Source organism: Plecotus auritus, assembly GCF_963455305.1.
Source record: "Plecotus auritus genome assembly, chromosome: 4".
Taxonomy (NCBI): Eukaryota; Metazoa; Chordata; class Mammalia; order Chiroptera; family Vespertilionidae; genus Plecotus; species Plecotus auritus.
In genome coordinates, this window is record NC_137775.1 from 43,238,494 (window position 1) to 43,263,102 (window position 24,609).

General features: G+C 42.3%; 1 protein-coding gene across 1 annotated transcript; it reads left to right on the forward strand.

Annotated features, from left to right (window-relative positions):
• On the forward strand, positions 1-24,609 carry POPDC3 (popeye domain cAMP effector 3). The gene is made up of 4 exons (XM_080664282.1): positions 1-144; positions 19,881-20,617; positions 23,038-23,146; positions 24,133-24,609. Exons 2-4 carry the CDS (start codon positions 20,133-20,135, stop codon positions 24,412-24,414), a joined length of 876 nt encoding a protein of 291 aa, XP_080520408.1. The 5' UTR covers positions 1-144; positions 19,881-20,132; the 3' UTR covers positions 24,415-24,609.

Consider the following 24,609-nt stretch of genomic DNA (forward strand, 5'->3'; position numbering starts at 1 on the left):
GCGCGGGGCGGGGGCCAGCGGGGTGGCCGGCGAGGAGCGCGGGAGCCGGGCGCGAGGGGCTCCCGCGCGGGCCAGCGCGCTGGGCTGGGGGCAAACTTCTGCGGGCTCCAAGCAGAAGCTCTGCGCAGGACCGGAGAAGGAGAGGTAAGAAGGGACCGCGGGCCGCCGTGGCCGCAGTTTTCCTGGAGCTGTCCGCACCCTGGCACCTCCTGGCGCTCGGGCCAACTTTGCCGGCAGGGCTAATGCCCCGGCCCCGGCCCCGCCCCGGGAGGGGGGCTGCGAGGCCACCGACCTCCCGGAGCGCCCTTGCTTCGCCGCCCACTGTTCCGCGCTGCCCGCTAGGAGCTGGGCGCCCGGCCCCGCTCAGGCCAACTGCGAGCCTGGGGTGCGGGCGGCGCCACCCGCAGCTGAGGGTCCGCTGCTGCGGGCTCCTCCCGCGCCGGCCCCTGGGGAGCCGTCCTTAGAGGCCAGTCGTCCCCTCAGATCTGTTGGTTCGACTCTCGCCCCAACCACCGTTGGAGTGCAAAGAAAAAGACGGGATTTTCAACGGAGAAAAGCCAGTCCTAGAGGACCTGACCGTCTTAAACTTCACCCTGGGGAAGTCCGTGCAGTGTGACTGGGAGTTGCCTGTCCCTTGTCTGTAATGGGCCTGGCTAGGGTTGGGGACACTGGTTTGGGGCAAGAGAAAGCTGCCCCATCAAAGGTCACGCTGACCTGTTTTCTCTATTTGGGGATCGCCCTGGCAAAATAAATAAGGGAAGGAAGGAAAGAGAAAAGAATTTTGAAAACCACTAAATTACCTCATACCAAGGTCAGTTACAGAGGTATAATACATAATGAGAGTCTGTATTTTAGGAAAAAATTAAAGGCACATAATCAAAATGCAGTAATTGGGCCATGGCAAAAAAAAAAAAAAAAGTTGTTTTAGCCAGAAAACATTTGCAAAAATTGAAAATTTTCCATTTTAAATAATACATGGAAAAGTAGAATTAGAAGCCTGCTTTTGAACATTATTTAATTTGATGGACTGAACTTTTAGAATGTGACGATCTTCCTTCCCGGCTTTTTACTGTAACTCTCGTAGTTAGGTATTTTGAATTTGCAAGCTTGCACACTGCAGTTGAGTTTTATGGCACCCATAAAAATTATTGCTCTCTGTTCATACTAAGGTTCGGTGGCTGTTTTCTTTTCTGTTGTTTTTAATATCAGAAACTGTTGCATGTACATATCCCTGGTGTGACAGTACAGTTACTTGGCCTTGTTCTTTGTGGCAACAGAAAACCAAACAAGGACTATGTGAAAACAAAATATAAACAAAACAAAAGTTGGACCTCTTTCCACATTTGCAAAATGAGGTCTGGCTGATCTCAGATGAACTTTTAAGTCTCTTTTCTTCCCTGAGAGACTGTGTTTGTCTTTTGAAGAATTTTGGGATACTAATATTAATTGAAATCTAGAGTAAGACATTATTCATCCTAAAATTTTATGATAGGAGACATAGTTCAGTTTCTTTCATCTAATCAGTCTCTCAAAAAAGCTGAATCATTGTGCATCCTATGCTTCTAAATGGCGACATTATGTGCTATTAAATAAAAATGTGTCATGGGAAACCAAAATCCCATGCTTTTACACAAGACTGACTCATAGGGTTGACACACTGAAGCATTCCTATCTGCCTATTTTGTAATAGTCTGCAGGAACGATCAAGGATGGTTATGAAGCATTTGCTGTAGTACATGAGCATAACACGTAAGCAACACAGCCGTCAAGAAGTTTCTAAACTGCTTTGGAAAATATCCAAGATAGATTTGCAAGCCTGAAAATTGTAACTAAAATCGGTTGTTGTTGTTGTTTTCTTTTGTGTGTGTGTGTGTGTGTGTGGTTTTTTTTTTTAGCAAAGGTGGAGATTTATTGAAGAGGAAGTACAGACTCCCAGGTGGCGGGGGGGGGGGGGGGGGGGGGGGGAAGGGTCCCCTTTGTTTTGTTTTTTTTTTTGGTAAATATGGTTGTTGGTCACCTGCGATTATGATTTATAGAGAGTAAATAAGAATTTACAAAAGTATATATTAAATAGATCTTTTAAAGGAAAAGGAGAAATGTTTCTTTTATCTAAGGAAAATGTTTTAAAGTGAAAGTTACAAGTATTTTCCAAATTAAATAAATAACCAAAAGTTGCTGACTTAAAGTCCCTGTAGTAATGTTGGATCCTCCTCAAACCCAGAGAATTCATGGAGTAATTCTCAGAGACCCAGAGTGAGACCTCAGAGTAATAACCCCTAGTGACTCTCACACACTCTGAAATTGAAGGAGGTGAGGGGGCAGATTTAAGCTCTAGAAAGACAAGCAACTGGCTGTACCTATGGAAGAATCTTCATCTCTCTGAGCCTCATTTCCCACTCTGAACAATGAAAATACCAATTAGGCTGCAGAGTTGTGACTCCTAAAGAGGTCAGTGTGGAAGGCCAGTACCTGGCATGTGGGAAGAGCACAGGCTAATCTTAGCTGACCCTGTCTTGCTTAGTAGGTGTTTGTTTATTGACCGAACAAACTGGAGGATGAACTGGTTACAGTGTTTACTTTTAATTTCAAAAAACTATGTGGCAAAGTCTTGATAATTGTTGAATCTGGGTAATGGGTATGTGGGGGTTTACTATATAATACTTTCTGTTTTTGTATATGTTTAAAATCATTCATCAGAAAAAAAGTGTGAATCTGAAAAAAAAACCCACATTATAAGATACATTTCTAATCTTGCATTTCATTTTAAATGCAATTTTTAAAATTATTCTATGTAGACTGGAAGGTTAAATACAATTATATAGAGAGAGCTTTGGGTGGGGAATGGAACTAGAGAACAATCCATGGTGATCTTCAGTTTTTTGTGTGGAATTTAAAATATATATATATATATTTATTTAAAATCAATATGTCAATATATATAAATATATATATATATTTAAAATCAATATGTTTTTATTGATTTTTAGAGAGGAAGGGAGAGACAGAAACACCGATGAGAGAGAAACATCGATTGGCTGTCTCCTGTATGCCCCCAAGTAGGGATTGACCCTGAAACCTGGGCATGTGCCCTAATGGTAATCGAACCAGTGACCTTTTGATGCATGGGACAATGCTCAATCCACTGAGCCACACCAGTTGGGCAGGAATTTTTTTATTATAAAAAAGACCCCAAAATATGACAGTGTTGATGTGTTGTGAATTCTGGTTGTTGGGCTCATGAATTTTTATTATATTCTCTGAAATTCTTCTATTTTAAATTTTTCAAATTAATATAAAATCATTTTATTGTTAAATTATAAAGAATGCAAATAATATAGATATGTACACAAAGTAATAGTACCCCAGCATCCAAAAATAGCCATCCTTAACAATAAGTGAAGATCGTTTTATGTGTCTTTCTTTGCACTTATACAAATAGAAGGATACAGACACATTAATATGTAATGTGCTACCCCAGAGTCACATAAGATGTTTTTGGTTTCTTTGTTTTTGTTCTTTGATAGAAGTTCTAAATAACAAGCTTATTTGTATTTTGATTTTTAAGACTTTAAACTGTATTTTAAAATATAGCATTTAGCCCAGCCAGTGTGGCTCAATGGTTGAGTGCCAAACTATGAACCAGGAGGTCACGGTTCGATTCCCTGTCAGGGCACATGCCCAGGTTACGGGCTCAATTTCCACTGTGGGGCATGCAGGAGACCCCCGATCAATGATTCTCTCTCATCATTGATGTTTCTATCTCTCTCTCCCTCTCCCTTCCTCTCTCTGAAATCAACAAAAATATATTTTAAAAAAATATATAACATTTATTTTAAAACTTTTATGAAACAACTGACTTTAAATGAGTTTTAAGTGGCTGATGTTTATTTGTACATAAGAAGTATTTTTAGCTATTTAAAACAGACCTCATAATTTGAAACTGGGTTTAGTGTCACCATTTGAATTTCACTAAAATGCAAGTTCTATGAGGACAGGGATTTACTATTGAATTATTACATATATTAATAACATTTTCCTGGACATTTGGAACTTAATGATATAGTCAGTTATCATTCTAATGCGATAGAAATGTTCTAGAACAATTTGAGCATAACGTGAATTTTGCACTTGATTATGCATGATTTACTCAGCAGAAACACCAGGTACACACATTAAACTGCAACCAGCTGACCTGAACCATGTGGGAATACACAATAAGCAAACATGCACAGACTTCAAATGTCTAGCAGCTACCATGGTTCATTCTGTGTTATCCTGAAAGATGGTGTTTTGCTGTTCTTTTGCACTTGTGAACTTTTCTTTATAAAAACACAGTCATTGCCCAGCCAGTGTGGCTCAGCTGGTTGGAGTGTCCTCTGGTCCCTGGAAGGTCTAGAGAGGCAACCGATCCATGTATCTCTCTCACATAGATGTTTCTCTTCTCCCCCTCCTTACTCCTCTCTAAAATCAATTAAAACACACACACACAGATGAGAGAGAGAGAGAGAGAGAGAGAGAGAGAGGGAGAGAGAGAGAGAGAGAGAGCGCGCCATTCAGCATCCAAAGAACATCTAAGCATTTTGATTCAAAAGTGCCAAATAATGCATGACAAAGGAAAGTTTCAATACTGAAAAGAAGCTTGAGATAATCAAACATTTTAAAAGAATCATGAGAATATGTGGCATTGTTTTCTGAACAGCAGACATAAGGGAATAATCCACATTGTGGGTCATGCATGACAGGCAACGCCGCAAAAAATGTAAGAAATATCTGTAGCTGGAATAACTTCAGATCCTGTGAAGTCAATAAAAGCAAGGCTGAAGGAACTAGAAGAAATGAAAAGCTTGAGGAGCATGTGGATTGAGCACCAAACAGTGAGCAACCTTTCTCCCAGAACAACCTATCTCTATACAATTTCCTGGAGAGAAATCGCCACACCTTGCAGAAGTGCTCCTTTGAGCATCAGTAGTGGGTGATTTGGTGGTTTCCAACATCGTTGACCCTGGTGCGTGGGCCACCCAGTTATTTAGCCAGAAAAAAACTAAAAAAGGTTATAGACAAGTAGCACACAAACTTTCTAGGTGTGTTTGCCAGGAAAGTACATGAGAACCTTAACTGTAATGAGCACAGAAAAAGTGAGTTCATTTGCTGAATATAGGTCACTTGAGAAGGAAATGAAGGTGTCTCCCTTTGACTCATATCAAGAAAAGACTGTTTAGCCCTGGCCAGGTGGCTCAGTTGGTTGGAGTGTTGACGCGTAGAGATTATGGGTTCGATTCCCAGTCAGGGTACATACCTAGGTTTTGGGTTCAATCCCCTGCCGAGTCGCGTACGGGTGGCAAATGTTTCTCTCTCCCCCCATTCCTCTCTTTAAAATCAATAACACACACACACACACACACACACACACACACACACACACACACACACACACGTCTTTGGGTGAGAATTAAAAAACAAGAAAACTGTTTAATGTGTACATGAACCCACTTCTCTTGGTATCTTTCATCAGGAACTTACGGTGCACTTACTGCATGACATAACAGCAACTTATCCAAAGTAAGTCCCTTCCTGCTTGTCCCTTTAGCCATTTCCAGGATATGGAGAAGTCAGGAGAGCTTGAGGTAGAGCATGTGGATTGTTTCCCTACAGCAATCAAATGACAAGCTTGACAAGGAGAGGTTTCTTTTTTTTTTTTTTTTAATAAATCTTTATTGTTCAGATTATTACAGGTGTTCCTCTTTTTTCCCCCCATAGCTCCCCTCCACCTGATTCCCCACCCCACCCCATGCCCTTACCTCCCGCCGCTGTCTTCATCCATAGGTGTAAGATTTTTGTCCAATCTCTTCCCACACCCCTCACACCCCCTTCCCCCTGAGAATAGTCAGTCCACTCCCTTTCTATGCCCCTGATTCTATTATATTCACCAGTCCATTCTGTTCATCAGATTTTCCATTCACTTGATTTTTAGATTCACTTGTTGGTAGGTATGTATTTGTTGTCATTTTGTTGTTCATAATTTTTATCTTTACCTTTTTCTTCTTCTTCCTCTTCTTAAAGAATACCCTTCAGCATTTCATATAATCCTGGTTTGGTGGTGATGAACTCCTTTAGCTTTTTCTTGTCTGTGAAGTTCTTTATCTGACCTTCAATTCTGAATGATAGCTTTGCTGGGTAGAGTAATCTTGGTTGTAGGTTCTTGCTGTTCATCACTTTGAATATTTCTTGCCACTCCCTTCTGACCTGCATAGTTTCTGTTGAGAAATCAGCTGACAGTTGTATGGGTACTCCCTTATAGGTAACTAACTGTTTTTCTCTTGCTGCTTTCAAGATTCTCTCTTTGTCTTTTGCCCCTGGCATTTTAATTATGATGTGTCTTGGTGTGGTCCCCCTTGGATTCCTTTTGTTTGGGGTTCTCTGTGCTTCCTGGACTTGTAAGTCTATTTCTTTCACCAGGTAGGGAAAGTTTTCTGTAATTATTTCTTCTAATAGGTTTTCAATATTTTGCTTTCTCTCTTCTTCTGGCACCCCAATAATTCGGATGTTGGTACACTTAAAGTTGTCCCAGAGGCTCCTTACACTATCTTCATATTTTTGGATTCTTTTTTCTTTTTGTTTTTCTGGTTGGGTGTTTTTTGTTTCCTCATATTTCAGATCTTTGGTGTGATTCTTGGGGTCCTTTGATCTACAGTTGAATTTCTGTATATTCTTTATTTCAGACAGTGTATGCTTAATTTCTGACTGGTCCTTTTCCACTTTTTTTGGCATTCTCATTAAGATCCTTAAAGGTCTCATCAAGTTTCTCGGCAATTTTTAGAAGATTCTTGAGTAACCTTATAAATGTGGTTTTGAACTCTATGTCCAGTAGTTTGCTTTCCTCCATTTCTTTCATTTGTGACATGTTTCTTTGTCTCCTCATTTTGCTGCTTCCCTGTGTTGATGGAGTGGTTTTCTGTGGTAGGTGACCTATAGGGCCCAGTCGTTCAGCCTCCCCATCACCTGAGGTGGACACTCTTGGTGCACCCCTTTGTGAGCTGAGTGCAAAGTCTTGGTGTAGTTAAGCTTTGATTGCTGTTGGTACACTGGGAGGAATTGACCTCCAGGCCAATTGGCTGTGAGGACCCGCTGTGTCTATAATGGAAGAACTGCTGTGCTGGAGACACGCTTATGGGGCAGGACTTGCTTCAGCGGGGCTTTGGTGCTCACTGAGTCTGCCTCTTGAATGTGTCACTTATGGATGTGAGTAGTTGAAATCTGGTGTCGTCTCACACTGACCACTAGATACACTAGCTTCTGGTTCTCCAATGGTATGCAGGTCAGCTACTGTCTGAGGCCACCCAGCAGGAGCTACAGCGAGAACTACAGTTTTCTCCTCTTTGCTTGGGGTTTGGAGGTTTTGGAGCTGTCTGACCAGAGCTGCAGTTTGTTAAGTTAAGCTGCGATAGGGCAGGCCATTTATATGCAAAAGCCGCTGCATGGAGCTTGGGTGGGTTTGTAGATTGCGCGGGACGGGGTCTCAGGGAGTCACTAGGCTAGGGCGTGGCAAACAGCGATGGCTGCCAGTCAGCCATCTCTGCGTTTCCGCATTTCCAAGTCCCCGCGTCCCGCGCCCCAGCGCAGTAAACAATGATTGCTGTGTGCACCACTGCAAGAAAGCCACCCTCACTTTCCAATCTGATGGCAGACAGTCCAGCTTCTCCTCTTATGAGTTTGGGTCCCCAGCGTCTCCCCAGAAACTGGAGTTCAGAGTAATCAGGAGCTGGTCTCCCTTCGGGTTGAAAAAAGCAGCGCACCCAGTCTCCCGCCGCCAGCCCGGATCGCACGCCTCCGTACCTCAGCTTTCAGCGCTTGTGCACGTCTCAATGCTCTTTTCTCTTTCCCTCTAGTTGTAGAACTTCCACTCAGCCAGCTTTCCCGTGGTTCTGGGTGATAGACGTTTTGTCTTTTAGTTGTAGTTTTGAAATTGTGCGAGGTAGCAGTTTAGGTGTTTACCTATGCCGCCATCTTGGTTTTCCAAGGAGAGGTTTCTTGCTGTTTCTTCAAATCAAGAATTACAGAGCATTGGTGATTCAACATAGGACCCACCCTTTTATCCCTGTGTTGCTCGAAAATTTGTAATTTCTTAAGAGGACATTTAAATTCGTTGAATCTAAAACTGAAAGGAGAGAAAACAAGAATGCTTTTGACGTGTCCTAATACATCCATATTTAGATTCAAACTGTACATGAAGCAGTAAGCTGTGGTGGTTAAGAGAATAGGTGCCTGCATCTGTCTGGCTGGCAGTGCATCTGGGCTCTATCATTTGTGTGTCCTTAGGCAACCTACTAAAGTCCCTATACCTCAGTTTTTCTCATCTGTAAAACTGGCGCAATAAAACTACCTAGTTCAAAAACTTGTAATATTTGAAGGTTCTTAGAAACATGTCTGGCACATAGAAACATGTCTGGCACTTAGTAAGTAAGCGCTTACTAAATGTTAGATGCTGGTGGTAGTAGCCATGGTTGTAGTAGTAGTAATAGTAGTATATGAGGATTAAAAACATGGCAACTAGATATTGCATTTCCCTTTGCTCAACTCAACTGAATTTGGCGGAGTCACACAATTCAACAATTACAGAGCTATTTGTTTTGAGTTTCTGTGGGCTGTCTTTTGTGTGTGAGTCTCTGTATGTGTTTGAAATGTCAAGTATTTGCCCAATACATAATAGTTCAATTTTACAAAGAACTGACTAAGCTGAACATCCACCAAGGAAACATGGTATTCCAGGAATTTTGGAGATAATAAATTTGTGTTGTTTTAAGTAACTAAGTTTGTGGTGAAAAAAGAAAAAACACTTTGTAATAAATTACTGCAAACCTAGTTATGAATGACATAACTATTCTGGAAGTTGCCTATGTGTATAAATGTTTAGCAGTGTTGGGGCCACCTGACTCCATGAAAGGAAAACCTAAAAAGTGGTGCTGGGAACTACAGTGAATTTCATTGTCATTTTCAGGGCCTCTCATCGGTCTTATTTTCCAGATACAATTGAAGAACAATTTGCAACTAATTTTCCTGACATAAATCTAGCAAGCATTGAGTGTCTTTTGTTTCATAGATCTGTATCCCAAGTCCATCATAAAATGTAGATTTTTAGATAAATAAAAAGCCTCGTGTATAGTGAGTACTCATCATTATGTGTGTATTCATTTTCCATTGCTTTGTAACAAATTGACACAAACTTAGTCAATTAAAACACAAATTTGCTTGGCCTTAAAATCTCCTTTGAAAGAGGAAAAATACAGTTTTAGAAGCAAATAAACCCTCTCTTTTAAAGGGCAGTAGGTGATGTGCACTTTCTCTTCAACTGTAAGAATTGATGTCTGGAGCATGTTTGCATTCTGACCTGAGCATCTTCTTCTTAATAAGAAAATTTTGCTCATAAAAAAATTCCACAAATTTATTATCTCACCGTTTTTGTGAGTCAGGAGTCCAGGCTGAAGTGGATCCTCTGCTCAGGGTCTCACAAGCCTCCAATCCAGGTGTCAGCCACACTGCTACACTCTTCATTTGCAGTTCAGGGTCTTCTTCCAAGCTGTGAGGTGGTTGGCAGAATTCAGCTCCTATGGTTGTAGGACTGAGGTTCCCTATTATCTTGGTAAGTGTTGGTTTGGGGACTTCTTTTAGCTCACAGAGACCATTGCAATTTCTTGCCTTGTGGCCCCTATAGGCAGATCACAACATGGTATTTTCTTTCTTACAGTTGAATAGGAATATGTCTCTCTAATTTCCAGTTCCTTTCCAGTCCTACAGTGGAGTCTTATATAACATAATCACCAGAGTAACTATTCTAGCACCATTTGCCATATAATGTCACCTAATCAAGGGAGCATCTGTCCCATCCCGTTCACAGGTTCAGTCCACACTCAAGGGGAGGGGATTACAGGGCCTGGGCACCAGTGGGGCAGGAATCTTGTGGAGCATCTTAGAATTCTGCTTACCACAGTATGTGGTAAAGTGAAAAATCGAACCTGGCTGGGGATAATCCAATGTGACTTTGGTTGAGATGTGAGAATCAGAGAAGTCCAGCATGGCCTGCAGGCAAGTTCTCTAATATCCTCAAGTCTCAAGAGAAGCCAAGCTCTCTATGAGGGTCAAAGGCACAGTCCAGCTTAGGAGCCTACTGTGCATGAAGAGAGTCATGCATTATGTGAAAACAAAAGCTGGTGTGGACCCTATGGAATCCAGAAGGCCACAATCCAATCTCCAGTACAAAATTTAGGAGATTGTGTGTCTAGGATTTCCAAAAGGTATCATCAAAAAATGAAATGAGAAAGTGAAACCATGTCATATAATTGCTTGGAAAAATGGAATTCTGAGGCAGAAAGATAAAGTACTATAAAGCACCCTATCTGGTTTGGCTCAGTGTATAGAGTGTTGGCCAGTGGACCGAAGGGTCTTGGGTTCAATTCCAGTCAAGGGCACATACCTCCCCGGCCCGGGCCCTGGTCAGGGCGTGTGCAGGAGGCAATCAATGGATGTGTTTCGCTCACATCGATGTTTCTCTCTGTCTTTCCCTCTCTCTTCTCTATCTAAAAATCAATGGAAAAATATCCTCGGGTGAGTATTTAAAAAAATAAATAAATAAAGTAGGATAAAGGCCAAGAGCTATAGTAGGATTGGCCATCTATGTAGGCAGACACAGATGGTGACATCTATGCTTTGGATAACATTAACTGACTGTAACAAGTGAATATTGTAGCCAATATCATTTACATTCATATAAACTCTGTTCTTAATCTTAGATAATTCTTCCATATTTATACACTTATACATTATACATATGCACTGTTTGCACAGCATCATGCCAAGTCTTCATTTCCTCTCTCTGTTACATGAAAGATTCTAGACCAGCACTGTCCAAGAGAAATATAATGCGAGCCACATATGCAATTTTAAATTTTCTAGTAGGAACATTAATAATAAGAAGTAATGGGAAAAATTAACTTTAATATTTTCTTTAACCCAATATTTCCCAAAACATTATCATTTCAACATGTAATCAATATAAAAATTATTAATGACATATTTTTATCTTTGTATTAAGTCTTCAAAAGCCATTGTGTACAATACATCTCAGCTCAGACCAGCCACATTTCAGGTTCTTAACAGCCACATGTGGCTAATGGCTACTGTGTTGGACAGCACAGCTCTAGAGTTTTATCAAAGCCCATGATCATGGCATTTAACTTTGATTCTCAGTTTTCTCTGTACACACTTTCTAAATAATCTTGCCAACTCCAGTCTTTAGTCATTGTTGTCCTGTGTAATAGTAACTATTAAATATGTGTCCTTCCAGCTTTTTATTTTTTGTTGTGAATTCAAGACCCAAGAGCATCAGATTAAACATAGCTAAAGCTGAGTTCCTCTTTCTTCTGATTTCTTTCTGAACTTTGGGATCTCCTTCCATTCCCAAAACTCACCAACCCTTCTCTGTTCCTCTGTCAGTAGAGACACTTCTTCTTTTGACTTCTTCCTCATAGTCTGATAAGTACTTTTATTTATTTTTAGTCTAACACCTGATCCATTGATTCAGGTATTGGGCATCTCTCATTTGAGCTTCCTGACTTATTAACCTGCTTGTTCCAAAACTATCCCAAACACTACTTTTCTACCTGAGCAATGTTAGCCTTATCAGTCAGTAAACATTTATTGAAGACTCACTCTGTTTTAGGGAGGGGAATTCCAAGTATATACAGGGTGGGGGGGAAGTAGATTTAAGTTGTTCATATGGAAAATAATACAATAACTAATAAGTAATAATATAAGAACTGTCTTTTACATACTCACAACTGTAAACCTACTTTTGCCCCACCCTGTATATCCACACACATGCCAGTCAATAAAGCTTATATCTTAAAAATACACATACTATGTTAATTTCTTTTTAAATTTAAATATGAGAGAATAAACATATTATGACATATATTATTTAAATATATATAATAAAATGTAAATATAACATCTATATGTATATTCTATAATAATAAAAGTGTAATATGCTAATTAGACCAGACAGCCGAATGACCTTCCGGACATCCTTCCAGTCGACCTTCCAGATGAAGCTGGGGCTGTGAGGGCTGAGGCAAGCCACTGCAGCTGCAAGGGTTGAGCCCCTTGCATGAATTTTGTGCATTGGCCCCTAGTCCTATCTAATAAAAGAGTAATATGCAGATTGACCATCACTCCAACACACAAGATGGCTGCCCCCATGTGGTCAAAGATCCTGCCCCCATGTGGACACAAGATGGCCGCCACAAGATGGCCAGCAGGGGAGGGCAGTTGGGAGGGACCAGGCCTGCAAGGGAGGAGAGTTGGGGGCGATCAAGCCTGATGGGGAGGGCAGTTAGGGGTGACCCGACCAGCAGAGGAGGGAAGTTGGGGGTGACTGGGTCTGCAGGGAAGGGCAGTTGGGGGGGACCCAGGCCTGCAGGGGAGAGCAGTTGGGGGGGATCAGGCCTGCAGGGAAGGGCAGTTAGGGGTGACCAGGCCTGCAGGGGAAGGCAGTTAGGGGCAAACAGGCTGGCAGGGGAGCAGTTAGGCATCAATCAGGCTGTCAGGGGAGTAGTTAGGGGGTGATCAGGCTGGCAGGCAGAAGCGGTTAGGGGCAATCAGGAAGGCAAGCAGGCGAGCAGTTGGGAGCCAGTGGTCCTGGATTGTGAGAGGGATGTCCGACTGCCCGTTTAGGCCCAATCCCAGTGGGGGAGGGTCCCAGATTGGAGAGGGTGCCGGCTGGGCTGAGGGTCACCCCGCCCATGCACGAATTTCATGCACCGGGCCTCTAGTATATATATAAAACCCTAATATGCAAATAGACCAAACGGCGGAACAACTGAACAACTGGTCACTATGACGTGCACTGACCACCAGGGGGTGCACATGGAACATGGCGGGCGTTGGCAGCAGGTGGCAGAGCGCGGGACATGGCAGGCATCAGCCACAGTGGGATGCTGGAGCAGGTGAACAGGGGTGCTAGACCAAGGCGGGACGCTGGTCGCTGTCATCGGGGCAAGCCTCTGGTGGTTACTGAAAATTCTTTGCTCCTGCATGCCATGGTCCCGCCGGGCGCTCACACCTGCTGCCAGCACTGCAGCTGCCACTTGCACCCGCTGCCAGAGCCTGGTGCCAGCCCCAATCATTTGGCGCCGTCAGCGGGTGCAAATGGTGGCTGCCGGCCCCCAATGCCCCTCAGGGCCTCTCCACCTCCCCCTGCTCCTGAGGGGCAATCGGGGCCAGCAGCCACTCGCACCCACTGCAGGCAACAGCCCCACTTGCACCCGCAGCTGGAGCCGGCGCTTACACCCACTGCCAGCGCTGGCCCTCCTCGCACCCACAGCTGGTGCCAGAGCCACTGCTCACACCCACTGCTGGCACTGGCCCAAATCACTCTGCACTGTCAGCAAGTACGAGCAGGAAGGGTGCTGTCAGCATGTGGGAGCGACAGCAGTGGGAGCGGGGCTGCTGGCAGACAGGAGACTGGGCAGGGCCACGGCGGGAGGGGCCAGGCAGGCGTGCAGAGGATGGGCTGAGACCTGCCCCTGTGCCCACCACAGCCTTGTGGCCCACAGTTCCTTTCAAGGTGCACGAATTTGTGCACTGGGCCCCTAGTACATTATACTAGTACTAGAGGCCCAGTGCGCAAAAATTCGTGCACTCAGGGTGGCCCCTCAGCCCGGCCTGCACCCTCTCACAATCCGAGACCCCTCGGGTAGGATCCCTAGGCCTGGCCTGAGATCAGGGCCTATTGGGGCTTTCCTTCCCTGGGCTGCAGGCAGCTGGCCTCACCCCCACTGCTGCCTGCAGAGTGAGGCCACCGGTGGCAGGGGAGGGGGGACAGCTTGCCATCTGTGCAGCGCAGCCCCCCCCCCCGCCACTGGTGGCCTCCCTCTGCAGGCAACAGGCTGGGGTGCAATGGCTTGGCTGACCTGAGCTTTCCTTTTTCTTTGCTGGGGGGCGGGGCCAGCCCTGCGAGGGGCGTCTGCCTACCTGATCGCACCTAATCGCTCGCCTACCTACCTGATCACCCCTAACCGCTGGCCTGCCTACCTGATCTCCCCTAACCACTTGCCTGCCTACCTGATCACCCCTAACCGCTGGTCAGCCTACCTGATCACCCCTAATCACTCTTCCTGCCTGCCTGATTGCTCCTAACCGCTTGCTTGGAGGCGGGGCCAGCCTGGTGAGGGGCTGTCTGCCTACCTGATCTACCCTAACCCCTCTGCCTGCCTGCCTGATTGCCCCTTACCGCTTGCTTGGGGGCGGGGCCAGCACTGACTTCCAGTTGGTCAGCCTCCAGTCATTACTGGTCGTTGCAACCCAGGGTTTTTGTATATTAGGATATTATATCCATCAATATAATGTAATATAATATATGATGGAAGCCTGCAAACAGGTAATAAAGGCCATAAAAACTCAGGGTCTCTCTCTGGCTGGATGGCTCAGTTGGTTGAAACGTCATCCTATACACCAAAAGGCTGTGGGTTCGATTCCCCATCAGGGCACATACCTAGGTTGCAGGTTCCTTCCATTGTCGAGGTGCATAAATAGGCAACCAATTGTTTCTCTTACATTGATTCTCTCCCACTCTCTCCCTTCCTCTCTCTCTAAAAATAAACAAACAAAACTCAGAGCCTACAGAATGTTCTGATGTCTCTTGACCCTGACCCCCTTTCCTGTCTTAGTTCAGTAGTTCTTTTTTTTTTTATATATATATATATATTTTATTGATATTTTTACAGAGAGAGGAAGGGAGAGGGATAGAGAGCTAGAAACATCGATGAGAGAGAAACATCGATCAGCTGCCTCCTGCACACCTCCTACTGGGGATGTGCCTGCAACCAAGGTACATGCCCTTGACCAGAATCGAACCTGGGACCCTTCAGTCCGCAGGCCGACGCTCTATCCACTGAGCCAAACCGGTTTCGGCAGTTCAGTAGTTCTTTTGGTTGTACATCAAAATCCCTAATAAATTTATGGGAGGAAATGCCAGTATCTGTGCCCTCAACACAGGCCTTAAGTAATTCATTAAAACACCTCTAGATTTGGGCCCAAAACATAAACCTGCTGTTAAGAACTGCAGTCTTAATTCAGTTTTACCACTCTACTCTATATTTTGACCCACATTTGGAGTAATCAATCTTATATTCTACATAGAGTCATGTTATTTTAGAACTAAAAGGACCTCATGTTATTTTGTCCAACTTTACCATCTTACCACTGAGGAAACACGTCTAGAAATAGTGAAAAAAATTGCATAGTTATTTAGGGGTATAGCTAAGACTAGATCCATTCTGTTAAGTAGTAATGTGAAATGGACCAACTACATAACAGAATGGTATGCTAACACCAGTACTATAGCCACAGAATGACAAGTAGGGATTAAAGAGCAATGCACCAATTAATCAGCCAAGAAAGACAGGCTAGTGGTCAACCAGGAATGGACAAACTGAGGCCCTGAAAACAAGCAGCGATAATTCAGAGGCCATTCAAGAACAACATAAAACAATGCCTCTCAAACATGAGTGCGCATAGGGATAAACTGGGAGCTTCTTAGAGATTCATCTTCCTGGCTCAGTAGTTCTGGGGTGGAGCCAGGGAAGGGTCATTTTTTAAAAATCTTCATCCAGGGATATATTTTTTTTTATTGATTTGAGAGAGAGAGGAAAGGAGCGAGAGAAAAAGAAACATTGATGTGCCATGACTGGGAATTGAACTGCAGCCTTTTGGTGCAGGGGGCAATGCCCAAACAACTGAGCCACACCAGTCAGGGCCAAAGTTGTTTTTAATCAGATCAGTAATTCAATTGCTTTCTTTAAGGAGCTCAAAGTTGTAAGAAGACAAAAGGATTCCCCCTGTGAATTTGGAGTTATGCCAGACATCTTATATAATAAAAGGCTAATATGCAAATCTAATGAACAGCAGAACAACTGGTGGCTATGACACGCACTGACCACTAGGGGGAAGATGGTCAATGCAGAAGCTGCCCCTGGTGGTCAGTGTGCTCCCATGGTGGGGGGAGCACCGCTCAGCCAGAAGCTGGGCTCATGGCTGGTGAGTGCAGCAGCAGTGGCAGGAGCCTCTCCCCCCTCCGCAGCAGCAGTAAGGATGTCCAACTGCGACTGCTGGCTTAGGCTGAGCAGTACTAATCCGTCAGTCGGACATCCCCCGAGGGGTCCCAGACTGTGAGAGGGCACAGGCCAGGCTGAGGGACCACCCCTGAGTGCATGAATTTCGTGCACCGGGCCTCTAGTTTTAAATAAGTGATGTCCCAATTCCATAATGTCTTTGTTCTGAACTATCTTGGATGTTGGGATCTTCCCCATATCTGTTCCCCTAGGTCAGTGGTCAGCAACCTGCGGCTCACGAGCCACATGCGGCTCACGAGCCGCGGTTTGCCGCTCTGTTGACTAATGAGTTTGCCGACCACTGCCCTAGGTGACAGAAGTTAGACCATCCATTAAATTGGATGCAGACTTGGAATCCAGAAGGCAGAGTGTTTGCACCTCTACACCAACGATTTTCAACCAAGTGTGGCCCAAGAATTTTTAAAACATACAATACTTGACTATTTAGTCAGGGCACTGACCTCTTTTCCCTTAGACTGTCAAATTAAAAAATGACAACGCCCAACACAACAATAGCCATCCGATGTGAATGAATTAAAATTATACCTATTTTTTGTCAGATTGGCAAAATATGTATTTTTTGGTGTGCTGCAGAATTTTAGCAATTACTTTATGTATGCCATGAGATGAAAAAGGTTAAAAGTCACTGCTCTGCACCAATGCATTCAATTAACAGTCATTGAGTGCCAGGGGTTAGAACTACGAAAACATTTCTCTTTGTCCCTTAAGAATTTCGGAATCTAGGAGAGGAAATTAGTCGATGTTGAATAGTAATAAAGCAAATCATTCCATGAGTGGCTTTCTATGCCTTTGTCCCTTGTAGTAGTCTAAGCATTATGGATTGAGCAGTACAAGCGGATATAGCAGGTCTTAAATATGCACTGTTGGGATTATTATTTTCCCGGCAAATCAGTACTGGCAGAATATCCCACTTAGGTCTCCCAGCAAATTAATATATCAGGTCGATGTCCTTGAAAGGTGGCAGTGGCTGCTGGAGAGGCAAGAAGCTGAGCGGAGGGGGACTTCCACTTCCACCCGCCATGGTGACTTACTGCCTCTTTCGCCTGAAGCAAGCGACTTTACCAATCTTGTGCCCTGCTTTTCTCATTTGTAAGCTGGCATGATGATTTAGATCCTGCCTCCCTCGTGACAATCAGCGTGATGCAATGAGATAATAAATGTACAAGTTCTGAACAGATCAATGCAATTTCCGAGCTAATCTTCATTCGTTTGCCACCAAGTTTATATCACATTTCATACCTTCCTTTATATAACTACTCAGGGTCTTAAATTTTAAAAATAAAAGGGGGGTGGTGCTTGGAATTACTGTGTTCATTTGCATTCAAGTTTGTCTCCATCATTTGCATCTCCGTGTGCTGACTTCTTTTGTAGGGAAGATAGATTTTGTTGCCTAATGTATCCATTGTGCCACTTTAGCATTCCAGCGTTTATTTACCCAAAAACATGACTTTAAGGCCTGCATGCCTTTAGCAGCTGGTTGATGAATCATGTTCAGCGTTCATGCAGCACTGCTGGCACATAGCAAAGGAACACTCATGCTCAGCACCTGCCCCTGTCAGTTCTTCCTCTTCTAATAAAGTGCATCTGTTTTGGTGACGGAATAAAAACACACCAAGTGGAGAAAGGCTGGGTGTGGAGTAATGTAATCAGGGCAGTGATACAGTATCAAGGATAGAAGATGGCTTGGTAGCAGCTTATTGAAACCGAAGCCAACTGGAAAGGACCCGAAGCACAGTTCCTCTTATAATCATAGAGGGTCACACTCCTGGAATATACGTGGCCCAATATATCCCCCGAGTCAACATTTTAAGGGGACAAGATATCCATAAGCTCCCTTCGGAACTGCCACAAACAGTTTACATGGCCTTTCCCCATAGAATCACTTTAACGTTTTGCCAAGGATTATACATTTTTAAGGAAGCTCAAACCAAAGCTCAGAGCTCCGCGAGCAGTGCTCTTTAATATTGGCAGTGGTGGCTGTTGGGGACCCTGAGGAAGCGATTAAGTGAAAATACCCTACTGTTAAAAGCAAAACAGCAGGGAGATTGACATTTGCAGTTTGGTATTTCACAGTTCTCACTCCTCCCTGTATTTTTAAAAATTTTTCTTTGAATATCCACTAGTATATAGTTTTGTGTTTTATTTAAAAGAGGAAATTAAACATGTTCAGGGTGCTGGTCTCCCTTGAATCTCAGAGTGTTGGGGGAGGTGAGGGGGTAATTAGGGGGATGCAGAATGTTTGAAATGTATTTGAAAGCAAGTTGAGTCAAAACAAAAATATCACTGTAAGTTATAGGTCTAGTTATTGTTATTATTATTTTGCTTATTTTACTGATTCACCTGGTAAGCATTCTTAAAGTCATTACTTGCTGATAAAAGAATCCCTATCCAAGATGGAAAATCAGGAACTTCAATAAAGCAGCATCTTTCTTGCCATGTCTAGTTCTGTTGCTGTTTTTAAACTTCAGCCAAGTCATTTTCACCTCGTGTGCATATTTTTTCTATGAAACAAAATCTGTGATACCTGATATTTTATTAACAGGTGTTCTGGAAATAATCTGTCTCAAAAATAACCCTAAATATAGCACACAAGTTCAAGGGTTTTGAATGTTAATTATGACTTTAAAGCATCAATCTAATGAATCCTTCACATCAAAGCCATTTATTGTTAAGAAACCTGGTGATAAAGGATACATATCCTACAGCTCTGTCATCGTGGTTTAAATATGTGACTCAGATCACATATTAGCATTTTTACCATATGGCTGAAAGGGTAGAGAATATATGTGTAGGGGAACAAGTCGGTAACATTTTGGCCATCTGGTAAATAAATATGCCAGTAGCAGGAACTGTCATATTTATTTAGTTATATGGAGGTAACCTTTACTCTGAAATAACCTCTAATACAGTAAAGTATAACTGAATTTATATTTCTCAAATAATTTTTATCTAAGTCACTGCACATTTTACAGCCCATTTTACAGCTCTTAATATCTGACTTCAATTACCAGATGGTGGTTTATTTATTTATTAGGTCTCCTTAAAGTGCCTAATTTAAAACATCTTTCGGAGGAGGCAACAGGATGGTATCCAGCATACAGGCTCAAGTGTTGATGTTATGCTCTGCCACCAACCTCTGTGTGGTCTGGGATAAATTGCTTGGCCTCTCTGAGCCTCAAATTCTTCATCTGTAAGGCGTGAATAACATTGTCAAACTGCGTCTCTCGGAGGGTGGGCCATCGAGGGCCAGGCACTGATGCATCAAAATCATGTAGGAAGCTTGTTCTAAATACCAACTTTGTAGCCCTCCCTCCAGAGAAGATTCTGAGTCAGCATGTCTTGAAAACAGTTTATGAATCTGCACTTTTAGTCTACTTGCCCAAGTGATTCTGAGGTACACGGAACTACTGTTACAGAAACTGGCTGGCTATAGCACTTAGCTCCCTTGAAAAATATGTAGTTAGCTAATCCTAACAAATACCAAAGTGTCTGTTAATTTTTTATTATTAATAAGCATAACTCTAAAAACTAATTTGCATCTCCTAGAAATTTAACACTTGACAGCATTGGTGCTTAAAATACTCCAACTTTATGGAAAATAGGAACTCATCTTGAATAAGTAATATTGGTGATTTCTTAAATATGTGTCTCAGTTCTCCTTGTTTAACTAGATCCTTTTTTTTCCTCCTTACATAGGAAACCACACAATATTCGTGGTCTAGATCTAAATCAGGAGCACAGATGAACTTATCGAAGCCAGCATGGGATTCTTAGTTTTTCAAGATCCATACACACCAAACCCTTAATCACCACAACTCCAGTGACCAGGCTTTCTCCGGTTTTGTGAGGATTTAGTGAAACTCAGATGATGGAAAAGCAAAGGACTTAATTACTCATTTCGATATCATCTAACATCAACGGGAAAGTGAACCAGACAGTGGTACAGCCATGGAAAGAAATTCAACTGTATGGAAGAACCTAATAGATGAACACCCCGTCTGCACAAGCTGGAAGCAAGAGGCCGAGGGAGCCATTTATCATCTTGCCAGTATTTTATTTGTAGTAGGTTTTATGGGTGGCAGTGGTTTCTTCGGACTCCTTTATGTCTTCAGTTTGCTGGGGTTGGGTTTTCTCTGCACTGCGGTCTGGGCTTGGGTCGATGTCTGTGCCGCTGACATCTTCTCCTGGCATTTTGTGCTCTTCATCATCTGCTTCGTGCAGTTTGTTCACATTGCATATCAAGTGCGCAGCATAACCTTTGCCCGAGAATTCCAGCTGATGTACAGCTCCATTTTCCAGCCTCTGGGCACCCCTATGCCCGTCTTCAGAACGATTGCTCTGAGCTCTGAAGTGGTTACTTTGGAGAAGGAGCACTGCTATGCCATGCAGGGGAAAACCTCCATTGACAAGCTCTCTCTGCTTGTTTCAGGAAGGTTTGTACTCTTGGTGCTTGAATGTCTTTCTTCTACAATAGTTACTAGCTTGTCTTCCTTTCTGCTATGTTTTCTATCTCAGCATAGCATAGTCCTGGGTGGCATTTAACACCCGGAGGCATGAGAAAGCCCCTGACACATGAGTCATGGTCATAGGCCACAGGCATTTAGAGTACATGGTATTATTTACCTGGAGCAAGAAATAATCTAAAGCCTTAATCGTTCTTCTTAGAAATCAAATGTATGAATTGAGTTATCTGGATATGCTATCTATTTCCAAGATAATTACTGAAAGTCAAAACGAGTACTGAATTAATACAATACTTTTGTTGTCATGCAAAGTATTTTAAATAGACTCTCATAGGGCATTCTTTTAAGTACTAGAGATCATTAAATTTTATAATAATCAGTTTTATAATGATCAACTCTTTCAGTAATTTCTAGCAATTGCCCATTTGCTAAAAGTGAAGTGAGCATACCTCCTTATATACACATATGTGTATATACACTGAGTGGCCAGATTATTATGACCTCTGAATGTATAATAATCTGGCCACTCAGTGTATATCCTATATAATAAAAGGCTAATATGCAAATTGTCCCCTCGACCAGGAGTTCGACCATGGCAGGCCGGCCAACCGCCCATGTCCCCTCCCCCTGGCCAGGCTGGCTGGACCCCACCCATGCACAAATTCATGCACCAGGCCTCTAATACACACACACACACACACACACACACACACACACACACACACACTGAGTGGTCAGATTATTATGCATTTAGAGATCATAATAATCTGGCCACTCAGTGTATACACATATCGTATATAATAGAAGGCTAATATGCAAATTGTCCCCTCGGGAGTTCAGCCGACCAGGAGTTCAACTGCTCACTATGACATGCACTGAGCACTAAGGGGCGGTGCAGAACAAAGGAAGACCCCAACTGGCAACTGGCAGCTGTGGGGAGGAAGGCCCTGATAGGCCTTGATTGCCGGCCAGGCCTAGGGACTCTACCCGTGCACAAATTTTGTGCACTGGGCCTCTAGTATATACATATACATATACATATACATATACATATACATATACATATATACATATACATATACATATACAGACACAGACACAGACACAGACACACACACACACTGTTGACCTTTGAACAACACAGGGGTAGGGATGCTGATCCCAACAGAGTCAAAATCCACATATGACTTTTGACTCCCACGAAGCTTTACTAATAGCCTACTGTTTGACCAGAAGCCTTACCCATCTCTTAAACCAGGGGTGGGGAACATCCAGCCCCCAGGCCATATAAGGTCCTCGAAATCATTTGGTCTGGCCCTGCCAAGGCATTAGGGGTGAATTAATTAAATGTTTGACCAAATAGAAGGCTAATTTTTAAGTTGATAATTTTGTATGGCCCATGAATGATGATATAAATATCCAAATGGCCCTTGGCAGAAAAAAGGTTCCCCACCCTTGAGTCCTAAACAGTCAACACATATTTTACATATTATATGTATTATATATTGTATTCTTACCATATAGTAAGCTAGAGAAAAAAAAATGCTATTAAGAAAGCTATAAGAATAGATCCAGAGACAGAGAAACATCGATCAGAACGTCAAACCTCAGGGAATGTAGGGGAGGATGGGGATAAGGGGGAGAGATCAACCAAAGGACTTATATGCATGCATGTAAGCCTAATCAATGGATGCAGACAACAGGGGGGTGGGGGCATGAATGGGAGGTGGGGGGTTATGGGGGAATAAGGACACATATGTAATACCTTAATCAATAAAGAATAAAAAATAAAAATAAAAAATAAAAAAATAAGAAAGCTATAAGAAAGAGAAAATACATTTAACAGTATTTATTGAAAAAAATCACATGTAAGTGGATCTGCATAGTTCAAACTCATTGTTCAAGGGTCAATATATATATATATATATATATATATATATATATATATATATACTTTGAAAACAAAAAGTTTGAAAGAGGAAACAATATGATTATGTTTTTTTAAGGTTAAGTATTTAATTTTCAGAGGCACTTACAGTGGTACCGCTTTATGTTCTTCAGTGTTCTATTTCATTTAAAATCTGATAGAGTGCACTGAAATTTTTTATGGAAGTGTAATATACATGCAGAGATGGCACATATCATAAATGTACAGCTTGATGAATTTTTTGATGAATTTTGCTCAATATTCCAGAATCCTAACTGTGTGAGGAACATCAGTACATGAATCTTACAGGAGACTTGCCATTTATTGTAATGCAGGAATTTAATCTTTGCCCTTCAAAATTTTAATAGCCAAAAAGGTCCTCAGAGACCTGAACTCTCCCCTCACCCCAATTATGTGCTGGCTTTCTCCTTCCTCATAAATGCTGTTCTTTGTGTCTGGGTAGGATCAGAGTGACAGTTGATGGCGAATTTCTGCATTACATTTTCCCCTTCCAGTTCCTTGATTCTCCTGAATGGGACTCACTGAGACCCACCGAGGAAGGCACTTTTCAGGTAAGCGATAACGAGCGCACGCAGTGAACATGGCCTCTTCCACACAGATAAACAAACACAACAGCAGGTGACAGAGGAATAATTTATATGTCACTTTGGAACGTACTATGCAGCATGCATGACTTTCTAAAGCTGTTTGACTCTTGACAATTAATGTCACTTTATAGGGGTCCAGCAACAAGGAGAAGAATGAGTATTTCATATGACAGAAAGGAGTCTGTGAGAATTAGTCTTACATTTTTCTTTGCTGAACTGCATATACGGGAATGAAAATTATTTGAGATTTGACAGTACACTACACACTGCCACTGTGACCGTTGAGAAAAACACCAAGAACAAAAAATCTGCCCTTATTACAAACTAAGTTATTTTTGAAATTTAAGATGCTGATGGATTGCAGTTGTTTCTAGCAACAAAATGCTAAACTTCCTGTCCCTGCTCTGCTGCCAGGTCTGGGAGTTTTGAAAGACAATCAGTTCAGGAGGTTCTATCTATTATAGTATATACTGTTTTCCTATGATTAATACAGGTAACATACATGTGTGTCTACAAATACAAATCCATTTGCATATGCAAGATAGGTAAATAAATTCTATTTTGTACTACTGAAACTGGATTAGGGTTAAATGTCCACAGTCTTAAGGACTGACTGGAGATACTTCTCTAACATTAGTCGACTTCATTAATTTTTAGTATAAGTAGCTCTCGCTTCAATAAAAAGCAAAACATAGATATCTGAACTTAGAAAACAGATAAATTGGAGATAGGCACAATATTGTGACTATTCATGTTATAAATTATATATAGTAATACATTTTCTGATCTCTTTTTCTATTTTTACAGTGTGTTTTGGGTCGGTGGACTTTTTTAACCTAAAAACAAAACAAAACAGAATGGACATTCATTTAAAATGTGAGGCACAAAAAATGTGACAGAACTTTTCTTGCTCCCTAATCTTTGTTTATACATGGTTTCATTGTTTTTAGGTAACCCTCACAGCAGAAACTGATTGTCGGTATGTGTCATGGAGGAGAAAGAAATTATATTTGCTCTTCGCTCAGTATCGTTACATCTCCCGCCTGTTTTCAGTTTTAATTGGCAGTGACATTGCAGATAAACTCTATGCCTTGAATGACAGGGTATATATAGGAAGAAGATACCACTACGATATACGGTTACCCAACTTCTATCAACTTGCAGGTCCTGAAAAGCCCAGATCACCCCTGATAGGACATTTTCGAAATTCCAGACAACACTGTGATAAATGACATTCAAGTCTGAAGTTTTATAATTATATTAAAAAAAAAGACTCTCTTCATCATTCCCCAAATGAAATAGCAAAATACAGAAAATTGAGATCATTAATATTTTTTATAAATCAAACTCAGAGGCAAGATGCCATTGCCAGCTGCTTTATTCATCTCAACTTCTGCATTGTGAATAAATTTTACCAGTTTTTCTGT

Excerpts from the sequence above, each read along its gene's own strand:
- POPDC3 (XM_080664282.1), top strand. The coding sequence starts at position 20,133 with ATGGAAAGAAATTCAACTGTATGGAAGAACCTAATAGATGAACACCCC. Across the intron at positions 20,618-23,037 it reads TCTCTGCTTGTTTCAGGAAG|GATCAGAGTGACAGTTGATG; the intron begins GTTTGTACTCTT and ends GTGTCTGGGTAG. Across the intron at positions 23,147-24,132 it reads CCGAGGAAGGCACTTTTCAG|GTAACCCTCACAGCAGAAAC; the intron begins GTAAGCGATAAC and ends CATTGTTTTTAG.